Below are 19,587 nucleotides of genomic sequence, written 5' to 3'. Positions count from 1 at the left end.
GCCTCACTCACTTCTCCCTCAGCAATTCCAAAGAGTCTGCCTCCCATATAAACAAAACAACTCCCAGGACATGGAGCTGGGTACAGGGGAGAAATGCATTTCTCTGAGCACATGAGGAATTGTAAACTCACAAACGCACTCCTGTTAGGACAGCCTGATTAAGGAACAGAGTAGAGTGTCCATATAGTTTTCTAACCCAAATTCTGCTAGGCTTACAAAATTCCCTTCAAAGTTGTTTTCTCTGTGTGTCTTGCTCATTCAGACAGCAAAACCCCTGCAGCCTACAGCCTCTCATTACAGGGCTTCATCACACAGAGTGCTGTACATCTGTAAAAGAAAATATTCATTAAGCTGAAGAGACGCAAAACAAAGAAGGATCAAAAAGTAAGGTATCTGAAGCAGAGAGAGGTATCTCAGAACACAACATATTCCCTCTCTGGTACTTGGAGGTCTGCAGGAGCTACTCCAGGGAGCACTGCTGTGTGCAAACTGTATTCCGGCCTGTACAGCAGAGCAGGCTGAGAATAACATAGAAACACAGCCTGTACTGGAGAAATTCACAAAACAAGATACCAAAGATTCAATTACAGCCTGAACCAACAGTTTAATATGTGAAAATTAGAAGGGTCTTCATGCATCTTTAAATTCCCTATCTTGCTTCACCAAATTAAAAGATATTAGATTAGACTTGCCTTTAGCATGCCTGTACATTTAACACCATCCACGCTCCCTGAATTAGTCCTTTCTGATCCTACCACAGCAGCTTAGGAAAGACTTTCTGTAAATGTGATGTAGCTGTTGTTATGGCTTTGGTTGTTTGGGATTTTGGGGGGTTTTGGGGTGAGGTTTTTTTGGGGGTGTAGGGGAGTGTTTAATAATGAATCATGAGAGGTAAAAGGAGGAGGGAACTGAGAAGCCTGTCTGTAGATAACTCATTTGCAAAATGAAGCTCAGCCATCAGAGGACCTGGCTCTACTGCAGGAAGCTTAAGACTTACTCTGTTTCACTTCATGCATCACTGGCAGCCAGACTCTGTACCCACACGCTTTAGCAGCAATGTTTGCACACTGATTAGTCTTCTTGACTGGGCCTATTCATCAGACAGGAAATTATTATTTAGACTTGTAAAGCATACAAGTTAATCTGAGACGAGCACAGCTAATTTTGAGATGGCATTTTCTGATCTGCTGACCACAACCAAGCTTGAACCCTTTTGCTTTCAAATCTCCTATTTGACTGACAATGTGGAACAAAGCTAGCAGCTAACACAGCACGTGTGCAGCTATGAGATACTTTGGCTCCAGCAGCAACATGAGTTTACGATCCTCCCTGCCACTGGTCACAATTCTTCTGTTGCATCAGTGCTGCTGATGTTTGGGATTCCTATTTTTAACTCAGATCAGTTCAATGACCCAATTTACAGAAGCCAGAAAAAGAGCTGTAATTGCCCAGACATGAAGCAGAGTGGGAAGCAGGGGCAAGAAGGGGACTTCTGAAACTTGCTTCACTATCAAAACCATTACTGTGTTACAGCAATCCTGCCCTGCGGGGTGAGAAGGTCAAGCTCTTCACCTCTTGAGGCCAGATGAGATTATACAGCCCCACTATGATTTCCCAGACTTTCACCAATCCTAATTCTCTTGGAGACCTTTCTAAAGCCAAGCTCAGTTCAGCTGATGACAGATGCTCACACTCAGAAGCAGCACTGCCCTAACTACTACCAAACTGTTTCTTTCCCTGCAGTCAGAAGCTACAGACTGTCCTCTAGGTCTCACTGCTCCCCTGCAAAGAGAGAAGCAAGCAGTAACGGGGCAAAGCAGGAAAAGCCCTGGGTGCTCCTGCTCACACTGTCACAGTTCAGCTGTCAGTAAACTTCAGTTTCACAGGTTCTCAATGCAGACTCTCAAACAAGCTCCAGATTCTCACCTTTCTTAAAAAGAGATGTGGCAGACTCTGTGGGAACTGCTGTCAGAGCCAGATACAAGAGACAATTCTTTCTGTGAAAGATAACAAATGACAGATTCGTAGCAAGAAAGAGGAAAAACCAGCAGCAGCCTTCTGAATGACCAGACTCAGGCAAAATCCCATGTTATAGCTGCTATTTATTACCTCTTGTGACCAAGCTAACTGGAGAAACAAGCCAGTTTTCTAAACACCTTGGGTAAAGGCCTGACCACAGGCTTAGAATAAAAGCAGAATTGCTTCCCGTAACAGACAGGGACTGCAGGAACAAGGAAGATTTTAACAGGGACAAAAGTCAGGAAGGAAAGCAAAGCCTGAATGTCACTCAGCAAGACTGACTCTTCCTTTATCCCAACCTCCAGTGAACTGAGAAGGAAGCAGCACATTTCCTAGCCATGGTCCATTATAAGAATTAGGTATTACAAGTGCCACATATCAGAAATGCCTCAACTCTTCCACCCTGCCTAACGGATGCCAAGCCTTCATGTAACATACAGACCAAAGGTGCAAATGAACTGTTCATATCTTACACATGGAAGTGATTTCCAGCAAAGCAACAAACTGGTTCCAGTAACACCCTAGAATCTTAGAGAAGGAGCTGGTGTGTTTCAGCTGAAAGTACAGCATCCTGGAATTATGATGGCTGACATGAAATACTCTGATGCTACAGTGAAAAATAGGCACATAAAACCCCAAAGCAAGTATGATTCAGAAAAGGAGATGTCAGATCACCCAAGAGATTTAATCATTAGTGGTGTGCCACCTGTGGGTCACACAAGGCAGAAGAAATAGCAACACAGTGCTTTTTTTGTGATCAAAGAGGCTCTGGAAAAGAACTGCAGCATCTGGGGGCTCCAGCCATTCTTCATTCAATTATTTTTTCTATGTCAACTTTCATGATCAAGACAAATGTGCTCTGGTGTTATATAATAACCTCATTTGCCTTATTAAATTGCAAACAAAGAGAAAAAGGATGTTTTCTCACTGTACCACCTGCTTACGAGTGCTATATCCCAATTTGGAAGTTCTGACTAGAGCTAGCAACTGCTCAGATTTGCACTTTTGCCTTAAGCTGTCCATGCTTTTAACCTCAAGCAAGCTGGTACAAAGCTTGTCAGGGCTGGTGGCTAGCCTTTTGTGCCCAAAGCTGCTCTCCTCTTCTCAGTTCCAACATTCACACGAGCAAAAGCTGAGCAAACCAACAGCAGTGGGAAATGCAGCCTCCACTTGGCTGTCTTACCTTTCCAAAAGCCTTTACACTAGGATAGATACAAGCTGAGCACCCCAGGGTTTTCAGGTATTTGGAAGCAGCAACTGGTCACACTGTTCAATCAGCACAGCCAAGTCTAACACTCTGATGGCTATGTAGAGATTTGTGGTTCTGAATCCAGAAAAGTAAGTAAGTATACAATTCCCTGCTCTGGATAGGTAGGGGAACGCTCCACCCACTATGCTCACCTCTTGGGCACCCCTAGACTGAAGAATAAAACTCCTTATGTCAAGGCTAAACCCAAAAGAACTTGCTACAGAGCAGTCTGTAAAAGAAGCAACACTTCTTTAAGGTCTTTAGAAAATATTGGTCTATGGAGGATCAATCACCGAGATTATCTACAAACAAAAACCCCCACAACCTTAAAATACCTTCACTTTTCAAGGCAGTGTAAACAAAGGCAATATTAAGAAAATAATCTGGTTGCCCTCAACACAGGCAGAGACTGTAATGCTATATATACAAGCACTTACCAGATGCCTGTTTGCTCTGAAAATAAAGGGAGAATAAAGCAAGCCACCAATGATACTTGTTTCCTTAACATGCTTCAAGGGATTAAAAAAAGAGGGCTCAGGGGAAAAGAGGGCTAAAATACTTCAAAAAAAAAAAAAAAAATCAGTGAGTATTCTTCGAAGATACAAGGGGCTGCTTCAGCAATTACTGTGCTGCTGCTACTTCACTACACTGGGAAGGCAGCATGAACTAAAGGCCTTTAATTCTCACATACAGTAACATGTCCAAGAAGTGACAAGCTATCTCCAGCCCTATGTGTCTCCTTTGTAGGACTCTAATAATAAAGATCAATGCCTTGTAGCCACCTGTGAGGATACAGAGACCAGGAATATGCAATGGAAGACAAGTCTGCATAGCCCTCACCACATACCGCTACACCACTGCCACCAGTATGGTTCCACAGTGGGAACAGACCAAATCACAAACGAATTACAGGTTAAACACACTCAAAGTAGAGACTAGGGACAGGCTTTGGGCATAGCTTATCACAAGGTGCTGTCTTTTCTGAGAGAGGAATGTCACATCTAAATTTGATTCACAGGGAGACGTCATCCCAAATTCCTCATTGACAGTAATTCCTCACACGTAATACTTTCTACCATGTTTACCTGGACAAATGTTGTCCCACGCTGGCTGATACTCCCAGACCTCTGTTATTCCCACTTTCCTCTGCTCCAATCTAGTACACTACATCAGAAAATTGCTCACAATACCTAAATGGAGCTTTTAGAGCTCAGAAAGCTCACAGCTGCTATGTCTGTCGCATGTCTCATCACAAACTTCTACTATTGTACACTTCACTACAGAATTCTCTAGTAGTGTACTCAATATACTGCTACATCATTCTCATTCTCTTACTTTCTGCACAGGCCTTCCACAGAATTTCAGCTCATGAGCATATTCATGAGCTCATGAATATGCTCAATCTGCCGGCATATTCATTGGCAGATTCATTGGCAACAACACCTTGGTTGTACCAGAAGCTTGCCTAGAAGCCATTCCAACAAAATATCAGAATGAACTCCGCCAAGGAATAAATAAAATAAAATAAATAAAACGAAGATAATTGTATCACCTTGCCCTCCACAGACCCACAAAGCACACTCCTGTGGGTTTACCAGCTGCAAAGCCAGGGAACTGTATTTAAGAGAGAGAGACTTAAAGTGCTAGAAAACACAACATGTCATTGCATATGCTCCTCCTGTTAAGTGACACAATAAGGCAGTGTGTGCACACGCATTCACACAGACGTAGGCATGCAACTGAAATGAAAGCTACAAATTCCTTACACGCTGGTGGTAAGTGCAGAACAAGAGCCCAGATGTAAGTCTTGCTTTATTGTGCAGCAAGTGATTGTTCTGCCTTGTGTTGACATTCACTGGAGGGGTTGAAATTTAGTCCTCCAGCGGAGCACACAGTAGGTAACTATCCTAGGTAGGAGAGCAGGATTTCCAGCAGTGAGACAAGAGGTTCACCACAGTCCCTGTGCTAAGCTAACTTTACCTTTTTTAGGGGGGCAGCAGGAGAAGGGAGGAGGAGAGAAGCACTTTGATAAGTTAAGAGGATGAAAAGTCTATTTATATTTTTTAATTAACCACGTTCTACAGTGTTATTAAGCAGCAATCAAAGATGCAGATGGTACTGATTTGATTGGCAAAAGGTGCACTGTGCTGAATATTAAGGAATTCTGCCCCTATAAATAGGTCTAATCACCATCTGAAGGCTGGAAGGCAATGATGAAAGAAAGCATTAATAAGACCATAATTAGGCCCCATAGCAGGCTGTACTCCACAAGGTGCTCATGTTACTAGACGTCTCACAGCACCCTCAAACTCCACTGCAGACATTACTGCTTTGGGCCTCAAGACCTCTAGTAGCTATTTTAGACAAAGCTATGAAGTGTGGGGTTTCTCCATTTTTGGAGGACCTGGCATCAGTTAGGACTTTACTTTCCAGTATTATTTCTGGAGCAAAAGATCCCTCCATCCCAGCTGTCCCACCCTGCCCACTATCCATGAGCAAATTAAACTGGGCAGCTGGAGCTCCCCAGGCACAGAGACTGGCAAGGGGTGCAGGAAAGTGAGAAGCTTCAGAAGCTACCAATCTCCCTCCCGCTCAGAGCGGGGTAGCACATCATGGCCATATCTACATCACAAAGCTAACCTAGCCACTGCTGTAAAAGCCATTTCTGCTCCTCTGCTCCATCTTTAGAAAGAGAGATACTTACCCAACCTTGTACTTTCAGCTGTCCTTTCAGTACAGCGTTACCTCAGAGCAACCACCACAAAAAAAGTCCATGCAGAAATGATTCCTAAGAAGTGTCTCCTGCTACATGCCTTCCAGAAGTCACTCAGTGACAGGGGACTGCCTGAACAGCCAAGTTGTTTTTAAAAGGAATAGCCTCCCACATTACACCATGGCCCTGCAGAAACAGCAGAGCATTGAGGAGCCTGACCTGCTACTCAGCAGGACTCAGAGGCTCGCACTGCATTTCACACACTGCACAACCTGGCCTTGTGGGCTGATACTCTGCTTGGAAATAGCAGGAGGGAATTCCATCACTGAAGCAACCCCATCTCATTTGTCCTAGCAGCAGCTGCAGGAAAAGCAAAAGCTTTTTCTGTTGCACTGGTAGGCAGCCACTGACTACCCCGTGATACAATGCCACTGAGTTCTCAATATCAAATGGTGTGGAATTGCTGGCAGTTACCACGTATGCAGTAGCTCGCACATCCAGGTACCACAAGAACACTGTGTTGCACCACAATGTCAGCTACAGTGCTAGATGCCTTATGTTAGCTGGATCTATGTACTACTGAGAGCTGTTTAGTTTAACACAACATACCTTGGGATCTGCATGAAAGGTACTCCAGATTCAATCAATTTCAAATATATGTTTTGCTCAACCTACTGACTACTAATGTTGTACTAGAAAAAGGTATTAAGGTAATGTAATGAAGATATCCACTTCTGGAAACAGCAAGAGACTGGTATGAAACTTGCATCCAAAATATCAAAACTTCTTTTCCTCAGTTAATTCCCTAAGTTAATTCCCAAAGTGGCAGAGGGAACACAATAAATAGGCTGCTTTGCAACAAAAGAGTGGCTTACTGACAGTTTATGTAAACTGGGTGCCTGGTAGGAGCATGTCTCCTGGACCATGGGCTGTATATCAGAGACCAAAAAACACCCATTGCTACCTATGTGTTTGTCGTACCCTGCTGTTTCTGGAATAAAAGGCTATCTGTAAGTGATCTACCAAAGGAAAAGCACTGTCAAAAATTTACTTCTGAAAGTGTGAGCCCAATATTTAAGGCGGCCCCTTCTCAAGAAGCCAGGGACTGTTAACACCTTTGGCTCAGACATATTGCTTTGAAATAAACAACTATTGCAGCTACTAAAGACAGATGAAATCTATGAGAATATGACATTAAGGCAAAGACATTATTGACAATTAACTAAGTACATATGAACTGGAGGATCTGTTTTCCCACCAGCAGCACTGTCTGTTGGATCAAATATATCAACAGACTTGGTGATCATTCTCAAATGAGCCCTAAAAATGACTCAGAACTACTTAGATTTGTTGATTTGTCACATGCTACACTGCCCTATTCCACTTAGGCTAAATAGAAATAACCAAGACTTGATATTTTGGAGCCCAGCTTTACAATAGCATATGGCAATTCCCTGGCAAACTGCAAAATACGTGACATTTCAAGGTGGATCATGTAAAATCAAATGTCATCAACTCTCCAGAAGACAGAATGCTATTGCGTTAAATTATTTTTTAAAGAGAATCTAAAAGGTAGAGACTTAAAAGAATTTAGAGGTGCACTTCAATCCTCCCAGCTCCACAAGCTAAGATGGCCTCTAAGCCACTACTGACTTGAAGACAGTCTTCCCTCTCAACACAGAGCTCAGCTTTGTGAGAGAGACAGCAGCCCTCCCTGCCATGAGGCACAAAGCCGCAGGCTGCATCACCTTGCTGAGAAAGCCCTGCCCTCTAAGCCCAGGCTGAAATTGATTTCCTTCAGCTGGATACACACAGCTCATTTTGACAGGCAGATGTTGACATCTAAAGTTAATCAGATAACCCTCTGCAACTGTCACCTTTGGCTCTCATCATTAATTGAGACAATCAGGTGCTCTGATGAACAATTGATCTAAGGCAGCCACCTACAACTGACCAAAAGCACTGCACTAATTAATTGCCTGCTTTCCCCTCCCCTTCATTATTTGTTACGAAAGAAGCCTAAGCAAACAGCTTAGCTACACCCGAACATCCAAGACACAGCTCTTCGTTCAGTTTCCTAAATGGAGGTGCTTTGGTTTTGTATGCCTAAAGTACACAGAAGCCACAAGCTATGCCAGAAGTCCCTTGGAAGGCCATTTCCCTGCAGTAAGTTCTCTTAAATACCAGAGTTTCAAAAGCAGGCTAGCTGAAACACTGCTGCAGAGCTTCCTGCAGAATGTTTGGTTCAGAAAAATGAGCTGCTCAATCTTACAATCTTACCATAACAACAAATACATAATTTAAAAAACACAGCACTTTGCTAAAAAAAACACAAAACAAACAAAAAGATCCAGTTAATTTTTCTCTCCAATTCTCTGGTGCAAAATCAGCTTCAGTCTCTGCAGAGCGACCTTAGCTGCAGATCTAACCACTGCTACATCTCACTGCCACAAACCCTAACTAGCAATGTCCTATTTTTCACCTCCACATTCAGTACCCTCTGCTCCAAAGTTCTGGAATTTTACAGCCCCCATATCCCCTCCCTTCCTCCCTCCTCCCCCCCATTACAACAGATCCTGAGATATTTAATGAACGCACCAACCAAATCAAACTGGCAACCAAAGCAGTTCCTCCCCGTTTTATACACTGAAAAGCAAAAGGAATGCTTACATTTCTGCAAGATGACAGGAGGGGAACTCACTAAGACCGTCTTCAAGCCCGCTCACATTTGCTAGAAGGAACAGCCCTACAGTGTGGCCTGGATGACAGAAGCTGACAAAAAGCTGGGTCGAATGACACCTGGGGAATCAATAACCCACTGAATAAACTGCTGCATGGGCTATTTTCTGGCAAAGGTTATCTTGTGAAGGGGTCTAAGCAGAGCTGCTTAGCTATAGAAATTGCTTTTTGAGTGATAAAAATCATTCCCTTCAAGTTCACACACCACTACCATGGGAAACATTGCAATTTCAGACGTAATCCTCTTCTTCCTCTGCATGCTACCTTTAATCTAAAATATATATATATATATTTATAAATCTGCCTTGCTTTCAGGCTTATCTCAGTACTACTTTCCCCCCGCCTGCAATTTCTACCCTTCTCTTTTACTGCTCAGACTTAGCATGCAGTGACTGCAGTTACCTGGTATGACCAGAACCCAGACTGCGGAGTACTTCCCAGGGACTCTGCTTTCAGTTTTCTTGCCAATGAACTCCTGGGTTGAGAGAAGAGAAAATAGCGCTTTTTACATTAAGGAATGAAGATTAAAAACTCAGTTTAAATATCCAGAGTGGTAGAAGAAGGGCAGATGCTGAGACCAGCAGCCTGTTCTGCAATGGGACTGCCTCAGGCATTTTTCTGCCTGAGGGCTCTTCAGAGGTACATCTGTTTCCTCTCATAGCAAAGCAACTCAGGAATACAGAGGTATATCAGGCAGCCTTTACATCTCAGCTTTACTACTCCAGACAAGACAAACATAACCAAGTATCAGGAGAACTTATCATTCCCTAGATAACTTTGTAAAAGAAAGTCTAAGTAAGGGACAGTTGACTGGAGCACCTCTAATTCCCTGGACAACTGAAAAGCAGAAAGCCTCTACAAGGACATGTCAAAGTCACTTTGCTTCCAGCCACTGCCTCTGGCAAGAGCAGCATATCCGCTCCGCTTCCTTTCACGGCTCAAGGAAGGTTCTGTATTTCAGAGAACTGGCAAGAAAGAGGGACAGGTTCAGCTTCTCCCTCATCTACTCCAGCATAAGTCAATCAGGTTGCAATTTGCTGCCAGCAACACCTGCTGCACAACCTAAATGAAATAAATAGGTCATCTCAAGCAAACTCTGAGCTGACATCTGCCTGAATCACATGAAATGCCACAACCACAGCTGGCACTATCCCACCTCCTTACTGGAAGCTGCACTGTAGAAGTGAGCAGAGTCAAGAATTACCCTAATCTCTCAGAGATGAAAAGGCTCTCCTTCTGAAAGAGGCCTTTGGGAAAATCCAGATGCTGTGCAACCACTCCATTTGAACTACACCATCTAAAAATAAACAAATAAAAGGAGGGGGGAACCTCACAACAGGACTTCTGTTGATTACTAAAATAAAGACTAATGATGATCACTGCTGGATGTGAACTCACAAAGTTCACTGCCACCAACAGCCTTTTTTCACGTGTGCAGCGAGGTCTAGTAGCCCTGTGGGCTTTTTACTGTTGGCTGACTCATTCTTTATTTTGAACATACAAGAAGAAATAACACAATGAAAGCATTTATCACAACAGCATTTGGGTTCCCTTGCAAACACTGATGTGTTTTTATTTGGGGAATCTTTACACCACCACAGCTACTGGCTTGAGACTGAGGAACATACCTTTGTGTAACTTAAAGTCAATGCATATCACAACCAATTTGTCAGTACTTCAGGTAGCAAACTGTGTTGATGCACTGATGGACTAGAAGTGATGTTTTTTATAATCTGGGGTGTTCTCTGAATTAGCTGCTAAGTAATAGTGACCAATTGGTACTTGCAATAGTAAAAGGGCCACCAGTTCAAGGCCAGGTTGGACAGGGCTTGGAGCAACCTGGTCTAGTGGAAGGTGTCCCTGCCCATGGCAGGGGGTTAGAACTGGATGAGCTTTAAGGTCCCTTCCAACTGTAACTATTCTGATTCTGTGAAAACCCACACAATTCTGTTACAAGCCATTAGCTGACTTTCTGAGGAAAACTACGTAACCCACAGGCCGGAGCCCTCTAATCCTCTATCTTGGACGCCTTCTTCCTCGTTTTTGACTCCCTTCAGGCTGCAACACCCGGCTGTCCATCCCTACAGGAGACCTAACCTACACGGAGGGCGGGCATTGCCCTTCCCAATCCCCGAAGCACAACGTTGACTCCAGGTGTCCCACACACCACCCCCAAGTTGAGATGTCCATACTCCATGCCCGCCTGGCGGGTTTTCCGACCAGTTCCACGGCTCAGCACCGCGTAGTGAGTGCAACAAAACGCCTCCCAAACCCGCTGTCCCACCCAGACAGGCCCTGTCTGCCCCTCACTTCCCATTACCAAGACCTGACGGCGTCCCCGGCCGGCGGACGCAGCCCGTGGCCGCCAGAATCGTCCCACCGGGGGCCGTCGGGCCGCAGACCCCTCGACAGCCCCTCACAGGCCCCCGCCGCCGCCACAGCCCCGGCGGGAGGGCACATCCCCGAGCCTCGGCTCCGAGCGCCGCCGGCTCCAGCCAAAGCTGTGCCCCTCCGCCAGCACCTCCGGCTCCCGCTGCCCCCGCGGGCCGGGCCCACCCCGGGCACAGAGCGGAGGGCGCTGAGGAAGGGATGGATGGGCGGTGGGGGTGGGGGGAGTCCCGGCCCCGCCTCGCCCCGCCCCGCGCGCGCTCCCCGCCGCGCCGCGCGCCCCTCACCTGCCGCGAGCCAGCCCCGCCCCGCCCCGCCGCCGACCCAGGAAGCGGCGCCCCGCACCGCTTCCGCCCTTAGTTGTACGTTACTTCCGCCCGGTCAGAGCGCCCCTTGCGTGCCGAGGCGAGCCTCCCGCCCCGGGCGAGGGGCGGGGCTGCGCGTGCGCGCGGTGGTGGGCGGGGCGGGGCGCGTGAGGCGCCCCCCGGCGGCGGGGCGGGGCTGCTGTGTGTCGGCAGCCGCCTGCGCGCTGCGCCGTGCCGCGGTGCGGGGAGTGGTGGTGTGGGAAGAGCCCAGCCACCTCCTTGCTCCATCCCCCTCTCAGGTAGTTGTAGAGAGCGATAAGGTCCCCCCTCAGCCTCCCTTTCTCCAGGCTAAACCCCCCCAGTTCCTCAGCCATTCCTCATCACACTTGTGCTCCAGACCCTTCACCAGCTCCGTTGCCCTTCTCTGGACCTGCTCCAGCACCTCAATGTGTCTCTTGCAGTGAGGGGCCCAGAACTGAATACAGGATTCGAGGTGTAGCCTCACCAGTGCCTAGTACAGGGGGTGATCACTGCCCTGGCCCTGCTGCCGCACTATTGCTGATCCAGGCCAGGATGCTGTTGGCCGCCTTGGCTGCATGAGCACAAGCTGCTCATGTTTAGCTCCATCAATCAGCACCCTTAGGTCCTTTTCCACCAGGCAGCTTTCCAGCCACTCTTCCCCCAGCCTGTAGCGTTGCATGGGGGTGTTGTGGGTCCCAGGGAGTGGGCAGCAGGAGCTGGTGGTCTGCCTGCCCCACGACAGGGCAGAGGCAGCGCAGGGACCCCGCTGAGGCTCTTGGGAGCGTTGCGGGGCGCCTCAGTGAGGAGGTGATGTGCCTCCAGCATGCCTCCACAGAGGGGTCCTCATCGGGGCACCTGGTTCTGTGAGCAGGACCCCACCGCAAAGAGAAGGGGGTGTTGGCACGTGGCTCGGCTTGGTGCCTGCCATGTGCTGCAGAGTCACGGATTTAGGGAAAACCCCACAGATGTTTTTGAGTTGCCACATTCAGCCCTGCTTCTGCGCCTGGTTGCTTTTCTGCTGCCACATACAGAGCATGGCAAGCAAAAGGGGGATCTCTGACTCATACACTTGTTTTCTCTCCAGTGCTTATGTTTCGAGTTGGGCAATTTAAAAATTGACTTCATCAAATAGTGGATATTTTTAAGTACACTCTACTTGTTTGTTCCTGTGTCACTTTTATACTCCCCTTCATGCAGGCACTCAGGCAACCAAGTTCTTCCAGCACAAATGCTTATGAAAAGTGAATTTCAAGAGTGCATCTGTAAATAGAAAAATCCACATTTGAAAGGGGTATGTGCTACACGTGACAGAGGTATTTGCACGCTCATCCATTTTAGGATCAGAAACAATTTCTTGAGACTTAGGTAAACAGTTACAACTTAACACTATTTGAATAGCGAATACCAGTTTTTGAATGCACACAGGGAACATTTGTGATTGATATGTAGCATTAAAAACAGCACACAAGGAAAACGACGAGGCAAGCCTCTTCAAGCAGTGAATGCACTTGAACACATCAGGACCCACTCATGCATATTCAATTAGGGGGAAAAAAGGTAAATCCATTACAGAAATGGCCTGTGCAGATTCTTTGTTCGGTTCCACTTCTCTGCAGTGGGAAGCAGAGCTGGTTGACGAGCAGCTCAACATGACCCAGCAGTGTGCGCTCGCAGCCCAGAAACCAACTGAATACTGGGCTGCATCAAAGGAGGGTGACCAGCAGGTCAAGGGAGGTGATCCTGCCCCTCTACTCTGCTCTCGTGAGACCCCAGCTGCAGTACTGTGTTCAGCTCTAGGGCCTCCAACACAAGAGGGACATGGACCTGCTCGAGTGAGTCCAGAGAAGGGCCACAAAGGTGCTCAGAGGGCTGGAGCACCTCTCCTAGGAAGACAGGCTGAGAGAGTTGGGGTTGTTCAGTGTGGAGAAGAGAGGGCTCAGGGGAGACCTTAGAGCAGCTTCCAGTGCCTAAAGGGAGCCTGCAGGAAAGCTGGAGAAGGACTTTTTACAAGGCCAAGTAGTGACAGGACAAGGGGAAATGGCTTTAAACTGACAAGGGAAGATTTAGATTAGATATTAGGAAGAAATTCTTCACTATGAGGGTGCTGAGGCGCTGGCACAGGTTGCCCAGAGAAGCTGTGGCTGCCCCATCCCTGGCAGTGTTCAAGGCCAGGTTGGACGGGGTTAGAGCAACCTGGTCTAGTGGAAGGTGTCCCTGCCCATGGCAGGGGGTTGGGACTGGATGAGTTTTAAGGTCCCTTCCAACCCAAACCATTCTATGACTGTATAAGCACGGCCTGAAGCAGGGGAGTGATGTTAGACCTGGTGGAGTTGCAAAGGAGATCAGGAGGCAGCAGCAGCAGCTTCCCTGTTTCAAAGCCTGCAGGAGGGTGCAGTGCTTGCCTCTGTGATGTTTTAATGATGGACCCAGTAACACCCATCAGTATGGAGAGCATAAAGGCACCAGGCCTAAGAGCTAAGGACCAGTGTAAGAGCTATTGAAATCCTCCAATAAAGTAAGAAAGCTATAAGGAATGAAAAATCCTGCCAAAAACTCAAAGCAGACAAAAAAACCAGATCTAGCTGAGCCTGAGCAAGGAGCGTGTGTGTGGGTGTCAGGACCTGTCAAAAACAAAATAGGGAAGCGGATGTAAGAAGCAACAATCCAATCTATTCTGATCCACTTTTATTTATATACCACTGACGGAAAGCCCTCCAAATGCTTGCTGCTGCTTGGGTAAAAATCCAATTCAATGCCTTTATCAAATTCAGAGAAAGCAAGAAGTGAGGGCAGACTGACGCAGCCCCTTCCTGTGTCCCCCTCCCAGCCACCCTGAGGAAGAGGAGCCAGCAGGTTTGATAATCCATCATTAAAAGGCAAAAAGAGAGCTAACATGGAGAAAGGGAAAGCAGTGAACCTCAGGCCAGGCAGGCAGACAGGTGATGGAGCAGCAGGTGTACAGAGAGCTGCACATGAGGAGTGATACGGTAGCACTGGACTGGAGAAAGCACCGGGAAGACCCTGGTAGTGGGTGAGAGGCTGTAAATCACAGCGAATTCCTGTGTAATCTTGTCATATATCAAATGTCTTTCCTGTGAAGGCAAGACCTATCTATCCGGGCACAAGTAGTTGTGAACAACAGTGCAGAAAGGGTCTGGAGGCAAATCAGTAGAGCAGCTGCTGAACACAGTGTTCAATTCAACCGCAGAAGCACTAGCCTCTGGCTGGTTGCATGTCTCAGCGCATGCAACTGGCTGGTGGAGACCAGGCAACACCGTTCCCAGCCAGTGGCATAATGGACACCATTTCTTCTCTTCTTCTCCAGAACAAAGTTTACTGGCTACATTTCATAACCTCTCACTGGCTCATTTTGAGTGGTCCCGAGGACAGGATCCTCCTGCTTAAGCAAGGGCTGCTCTCGGGGGAGCCAACTGGCACCTGTGGCCACCAAGCTCACCCCGCCGCTGCTTTGTACTGGCAAGTTCCAGCCAACAAGAACAAAATCACACAGAGCATCTTTCTCCCTTAACAAAAGGATCACTAATCCTCACTGTTGCCCAGGTACAGGAAGGTTGAGATGGAGGTCAGTCAGCAAGACAAGATTTTTCATAGGGTGCAAAAAGCAGCGCCTTGTGGTGTGCCAGTTCATGCATGACAGCAGGGCAGAGGCTTTGCAGTTAGGGAACGTGCTAACTACTGGTTTGGAAAATGCCCCCTGGCTTTCCCAGAGCAATTGTCCAAGTCAGTTCCAACAGGAAACACAAATTGGGAGGGGGGAGCTGAAGAGAGGTGCTGTTTATGCATGGTGGCAGTGCCACTTTCAGTCACTTGTTCTGCTGTGGCAAGATAGTGACCTGGGTGCCCCCACCCCCCAGTCGGACCTGCTTTTGCTCTTGGCCCATTGAATAAATGAAGCCAGATGTTTCCACCAGTCTTCTTGCGGGCTGTGCAGAGGCTTTGCACATTCTGCTTTGCTCTTAGCTGCCTGCAGAATCCTCTTTCTGAACAACTGGCTGATCCAGAGGTGCTCGGGGCACATCAGGTTGTCTGTGCTTTTGCACGCCACTCTCTGGCTAACTGTCTGGAGTGCTTAGTCTGTCTGTTAGCTTTTCCATCACCACAATATTCATGCGCTTCCACCCTGCCCAGAATCCAGAACTCTTTTTTCCTGTAGGCTCATTGCAATTATCTGTACATAAACTGATCACTCATGTGTCACAGCCACAAATTCACGTGCAAGAGCCAACCCTTTTAGATGTTATGATATTATTATTAGATAGATGTTATGTTTGAACTCATTTTCACTTTTCTGAAACTGCATTTTCCCACCACAGTGCTTTTTCTCAAGTAAAAAAAAGCAAAGCAACAAACCCAACCTTCAAAACGTTAAATTAATTTGCTCTTTCTCTTGCTGCGGTATCTTTTACTGAGAAAAGTCACCTTGGGCAAGTAATTAAAGCCTCACTTTCCTCACTAGAAAAATGGAAACAATAATATTTTTCCATCTTTGATATCTTTAGGATGGAAAATGTTGCTACTTATTATTTATTACAATGTTTTACACTAAAATTTAAGAACATAAAACTCAGAACCTGAAGGGAAAATGTGAAAAACAAAGGTGAGGAGCATACAAAGTGCTGCTGTGGTTGTGTGTTTTGAAGATGGTGGAAATACTTCGTGGTCTGTGGAACAGTGTTTGTCAAACATTCAGGCAGAGCTAGCCGAGTCGCTTTTGCACCCTAAGGAGAGGGGCAGAAAACAGATCAGATCTTACTCCAGACAGCCCTCATTTTGCAGTTTTTCAGATCTAAGGAGTGTTTTGCTATTCCAGTTGGATGTAGAGTTGAGCTCGTCTAACATTTAGAAGTGTTTGGACCTCAGGTTTTGCTTCAGGTCTGAGACGCTGATGTATTGCTTGTAGTGTTGGCTTGGAAGAACAGGTAGGATCCTCCTTGAACATCTGTCCCTTGTTCTGTTTCTGGTGACAATGAGCACCTCCTCTGAGTGCATGCTAACCATCAATATATGCTCATAGGAGACATAACTAAACCATGTTAGTTTAGTTAGACAAAAGTAATATGCTAAGTATTGCATACAGCATAAGCACAGTACATTAGTCATGGTTGCGAGACTGAGAGGCTGCTGCTCCTTGGCCTCATACAAATCATCCTCATGGATCCGTTCCTTCGCCTTTGACTTCGTCAGGTTGGACAGGGCTTTGAGCAATCTGGTCTAGTGGAGGGTGTCCCTACCCCTTGCAGGGGGGCTGGAACTAGATGGTCTTTAAGGTCCCTTCCAACCCAAAGCATTCTGTGATGCTGTGATTCTGTAATCTGCCCCTTTTTGCCTTCTCTGCCACTCTTGTCAAATTCCCCTCCTCAACCCCTTTTGGTTCTACATTTTCTTCCCTATCATCCAAGCCTCTTCCTCAGCCCTGGAATCACAGCTTTAAACATCACTCGCCAGCATTGCATAACTTACTCTTCATGAGTGCCAGAGCCCTTCTGACTCCTGTGCCTGCACTGCCCATCAGACCGTAAGTTCTCCAGGGCACACCATGCTGCAATGTTTCACGCAGGGCTTGGGCTGTGGCAGCTTCTCAGGCAGTGCTGGAAAAAAACCCATGATTAACAATAACAATGCAACATCTTCAATGCACACATGAGTATCAAATGACCTGTGTATTACTATCTTAGGTTAAAATGGTACCTTTTTTTACAGCTGCACCCAACTCATGTCTCATATTGATGCACCTTGAACCAGTCTGTAAGGGAAGGCTGGACTGCAAAGGTCTCCATCCTAAGTGTCGCTGGGAAGACTTTTAGCTATGAATTCCAAAATGCCATTCTTAGCATTGCATCCACAGAAATTTGCATACTCACAGTAACTGCCTTTGCTGACTTTGAGAAAAAAAGAAAACAAAGCATGTTTATGAAATAATAGTAATATGAGGAGAAAAAAGGTAGCAAAAAAATAGAGAAGAGGGTAAAAACTCCCTGGCATGGAGCACAGATGAGGACAGTGTTTCCCACACATTCTTTTAGTCCGTGTCTCCTGCCCACATCCTCACAGCACCCCAGCGCTGTGAGTCCTGAGCAGGGCTGACCTCACTGAACGTGTGAGATCTGAGGAGAGCACAGCACACAGCAGTATGGCTGCAGGCTAATGCTTTTATTTTTGTAACCATGTATTCCTAGGAGCATGGTAACAGGAGTTAGGGATCAAATCTGTGCTTCTTGCATAACTGAACAGAGTTTTCCTGCTAGGCTACCTGGCAAGAGATCAAACATGCTGTACCAGGCCTTTAAAAAAAAAAAAAGAACAGCCATGGTCATAAAAGAAAAACAACAAGTATTCTGAGAAATCCACTTAACCATGCTCCTAATAGGCGGAGATTACTCATTTAAAGTCGACACATAAAAGACTCAGACTCTGCAGCACTCTCAGACACCCTGCTATTCGAAACGCAGTCTCAGTTACCATTGCATGTTCAACCCAAAAGCCAGCTATCCAAACCTTCTCCACCTTGTTTCAGCTGTGAACCTCATTGCTGGCTATTCTTCTATTGCTCTGATCAAGTTTGGAGTTGTCACGAACTGACTAATCCCCCTTGGTCACGTGAAGAGGACATTAAGGATCCGAGGATCCTTCATCCAAGGATGAAGGAGCCAGCTACAACTACCGGCTACCATGTTAGTAAGTCGTGACCATCATTCTCTTGGTTCTGACCACCTAGAATCATAGAATGGTTTGGATTGGAAGGGACCTTAAGATCATCCAGTTCCAACCCCCTGCCATGGGCAGGGACACCTTCCACTAGACCTGTTTGTTCCAAGCCCCGTCCAACCTGGCCTTGAACACTGCCAGGGATGGGGCAGTCACAGCTTCTCTGGGCAACCTGTGCCCGCGCCTCAGCACCCTCATAGTGAAGAACTTCTTCCTTAGATCTAACCTTAATCTCCCCTGTTTAGTTTTAACCCATTACCCATTATGTTCCTTTAGAACAATGTGGGTGCTAAATATTAGAACTTGTTTCCAGGTTGGGGGGTTTTTTGCCATTCTGAAGTAAATAAATCAATGTCAGCATTCTCATGAAAACCCACTGCACTCCCTGCATGGCTTTGGACAGGCCTTTTTTTTTTTTTGTTTTTTAATCTTCTGGACTTTTAATTCTGAATAGAAGAAGAAGAAAAAAAAAAAAGGAATTTTCAAGAACATTACTTCCTTTTTTAATAAAAATTGCTTTTTTAAAAATTCATATTTTCAAATCACGTATATTTAATCCAGGGACTCTTAACAGTATTTTATCAGTTTCCTACGTTAGCTTCAGTGTGCTTAAATGTACATTTTAATGCTTCGAGACAGAAGTCATTGCTAGATACAAATTAGGGGATTTCTGAATATATTTGGGAAGTTAATAAAAAGCGAAGCATGAAAAGAGATGGAACACATCTTTACATTAAACATTAGAGTGAAATACAACTGCAGAGAGAAAGATGTTCTATTAAAAGCCTACTGAAAATATTAGTGTCCATTAAGAACCTACTGATAAATGCTTGCCTAAATAGTGACAGCAGGACACTTATGCATTTTAGGGCAGAATGCTTCCAAACAGAATAATGAGGGCGAAAGCAATAAAAAGTAAAAAAACCTAAAAAAAAGAAGTTTTCATGAAATAATTCATTTTAATTATTGTCACCATCAATTAGGACTCAGTCCTGCACCATTTAGTTGTACTTTCGACATTGCTGTCTAGAAACATATTTCACAAAATGATGCAATATGTGGTGAAGAAAAATTTGCACTGAAAAAATTCCTTTCATAAAAGCTTATTCCTGCAGAGTTAGTTTCAAGCTCAAAACAATTTTTCATCTTTTCAAATCTAAAACGTAAATAACAGAAATCAATATTCCCTGAGACTCACCCCATGGAGAAGAAGTTTATCCAAATTCCTTGCTGTCAATGGCAAGCTCCTCTTTTAGGATTTAAGGGGGCATTCAAATGGCTGGGTTGTGTGAATAACTGACTATTTGATTCAGTTGCTGAACCAAAAATTTCAAAAAGTCAACCCCAAACCACAGTTTTTACTGTATTTGGTAACTAATTTAAACTCCACAGTTTTAGGGTAAATAATATACTGTGTGTTTGGTTGG

At 45.8% G+C, this 19,587-nt stretch overlaps 1 protein-coding gene and 1 long non-coding RNA gene across 5 annotated transcripts in view; both read right to left on the bottom strand.

Annotated features, from left to right (window-relative positions):
- The window catches only part of WASHC1 (WASH complex subunit 1), a 45,447-nt gene extending 33,936 nt beyond the window's left edge, over positions 1 to 11,511 (bottom strand). Inside the window, exons 1-2 of one of the 4 annotated variants that reach the window (XM_030478745.1) lie at positions 11,396 to 11,511; positions 9,123 to 9,195 (exon numbers count right to left, since the gene is read on the bottom strand). Coding sequence is in view for 1 of the 4 variants with exons in the window: in XM_030478744.1 (XP_030334604.1) it covers positions 998 to 1,016 (19 nt within the window). In the remaining 3 variants the exon portion in view is untranslated. Of the gene's footprint in view, positions 1 to 997; positions 1,351 to 9,122; positions 9,196 to 11,040; positions 11,352 to 11,395 lie in introns of those variants that run through there. The other 3 variants (XM_030478746.1, XM_030478747.1, XM_030478744.1) reach the window with 3 other exon arrangements.
- Positions 11,512 to 14,102: 2,591 nt separating this feature from the next.
- Positions 14,103 to 17,749, bottom strand: LOC115605004. Its single transcript, XR_003990470.1, has 2 exons — positions 17,144 to 17,749; positions 14,103 to 17,043 (listed from the first exon to the last, which is right to left on the bottom strand). It is a non-coding gene; the product is annotated as an uncharacterized LOC115605004 (long non-coding RNA).
- Positions 17,750 to 19,587: the final 1,838 nt, after the last annotated feature.

The sequence above is a fragment of the Strigops habroptila genome, chromosome 3 (genome assembly GCF_004027225.2).
Source record: "Strigops habroptila isolate Jane chromosome 3, bStrHab1.2.pri, whole genome shotgun sequence".
NCBI classification, from domain to species: Eukaryota; Metazoa; Chordata; class Aves; order Psittaciformes; family Psittacidae; genus Strigops; species Strigops habroptila.
This window is presented reverse-complemented; position numbering and strand designations above follow the sequence as displayed.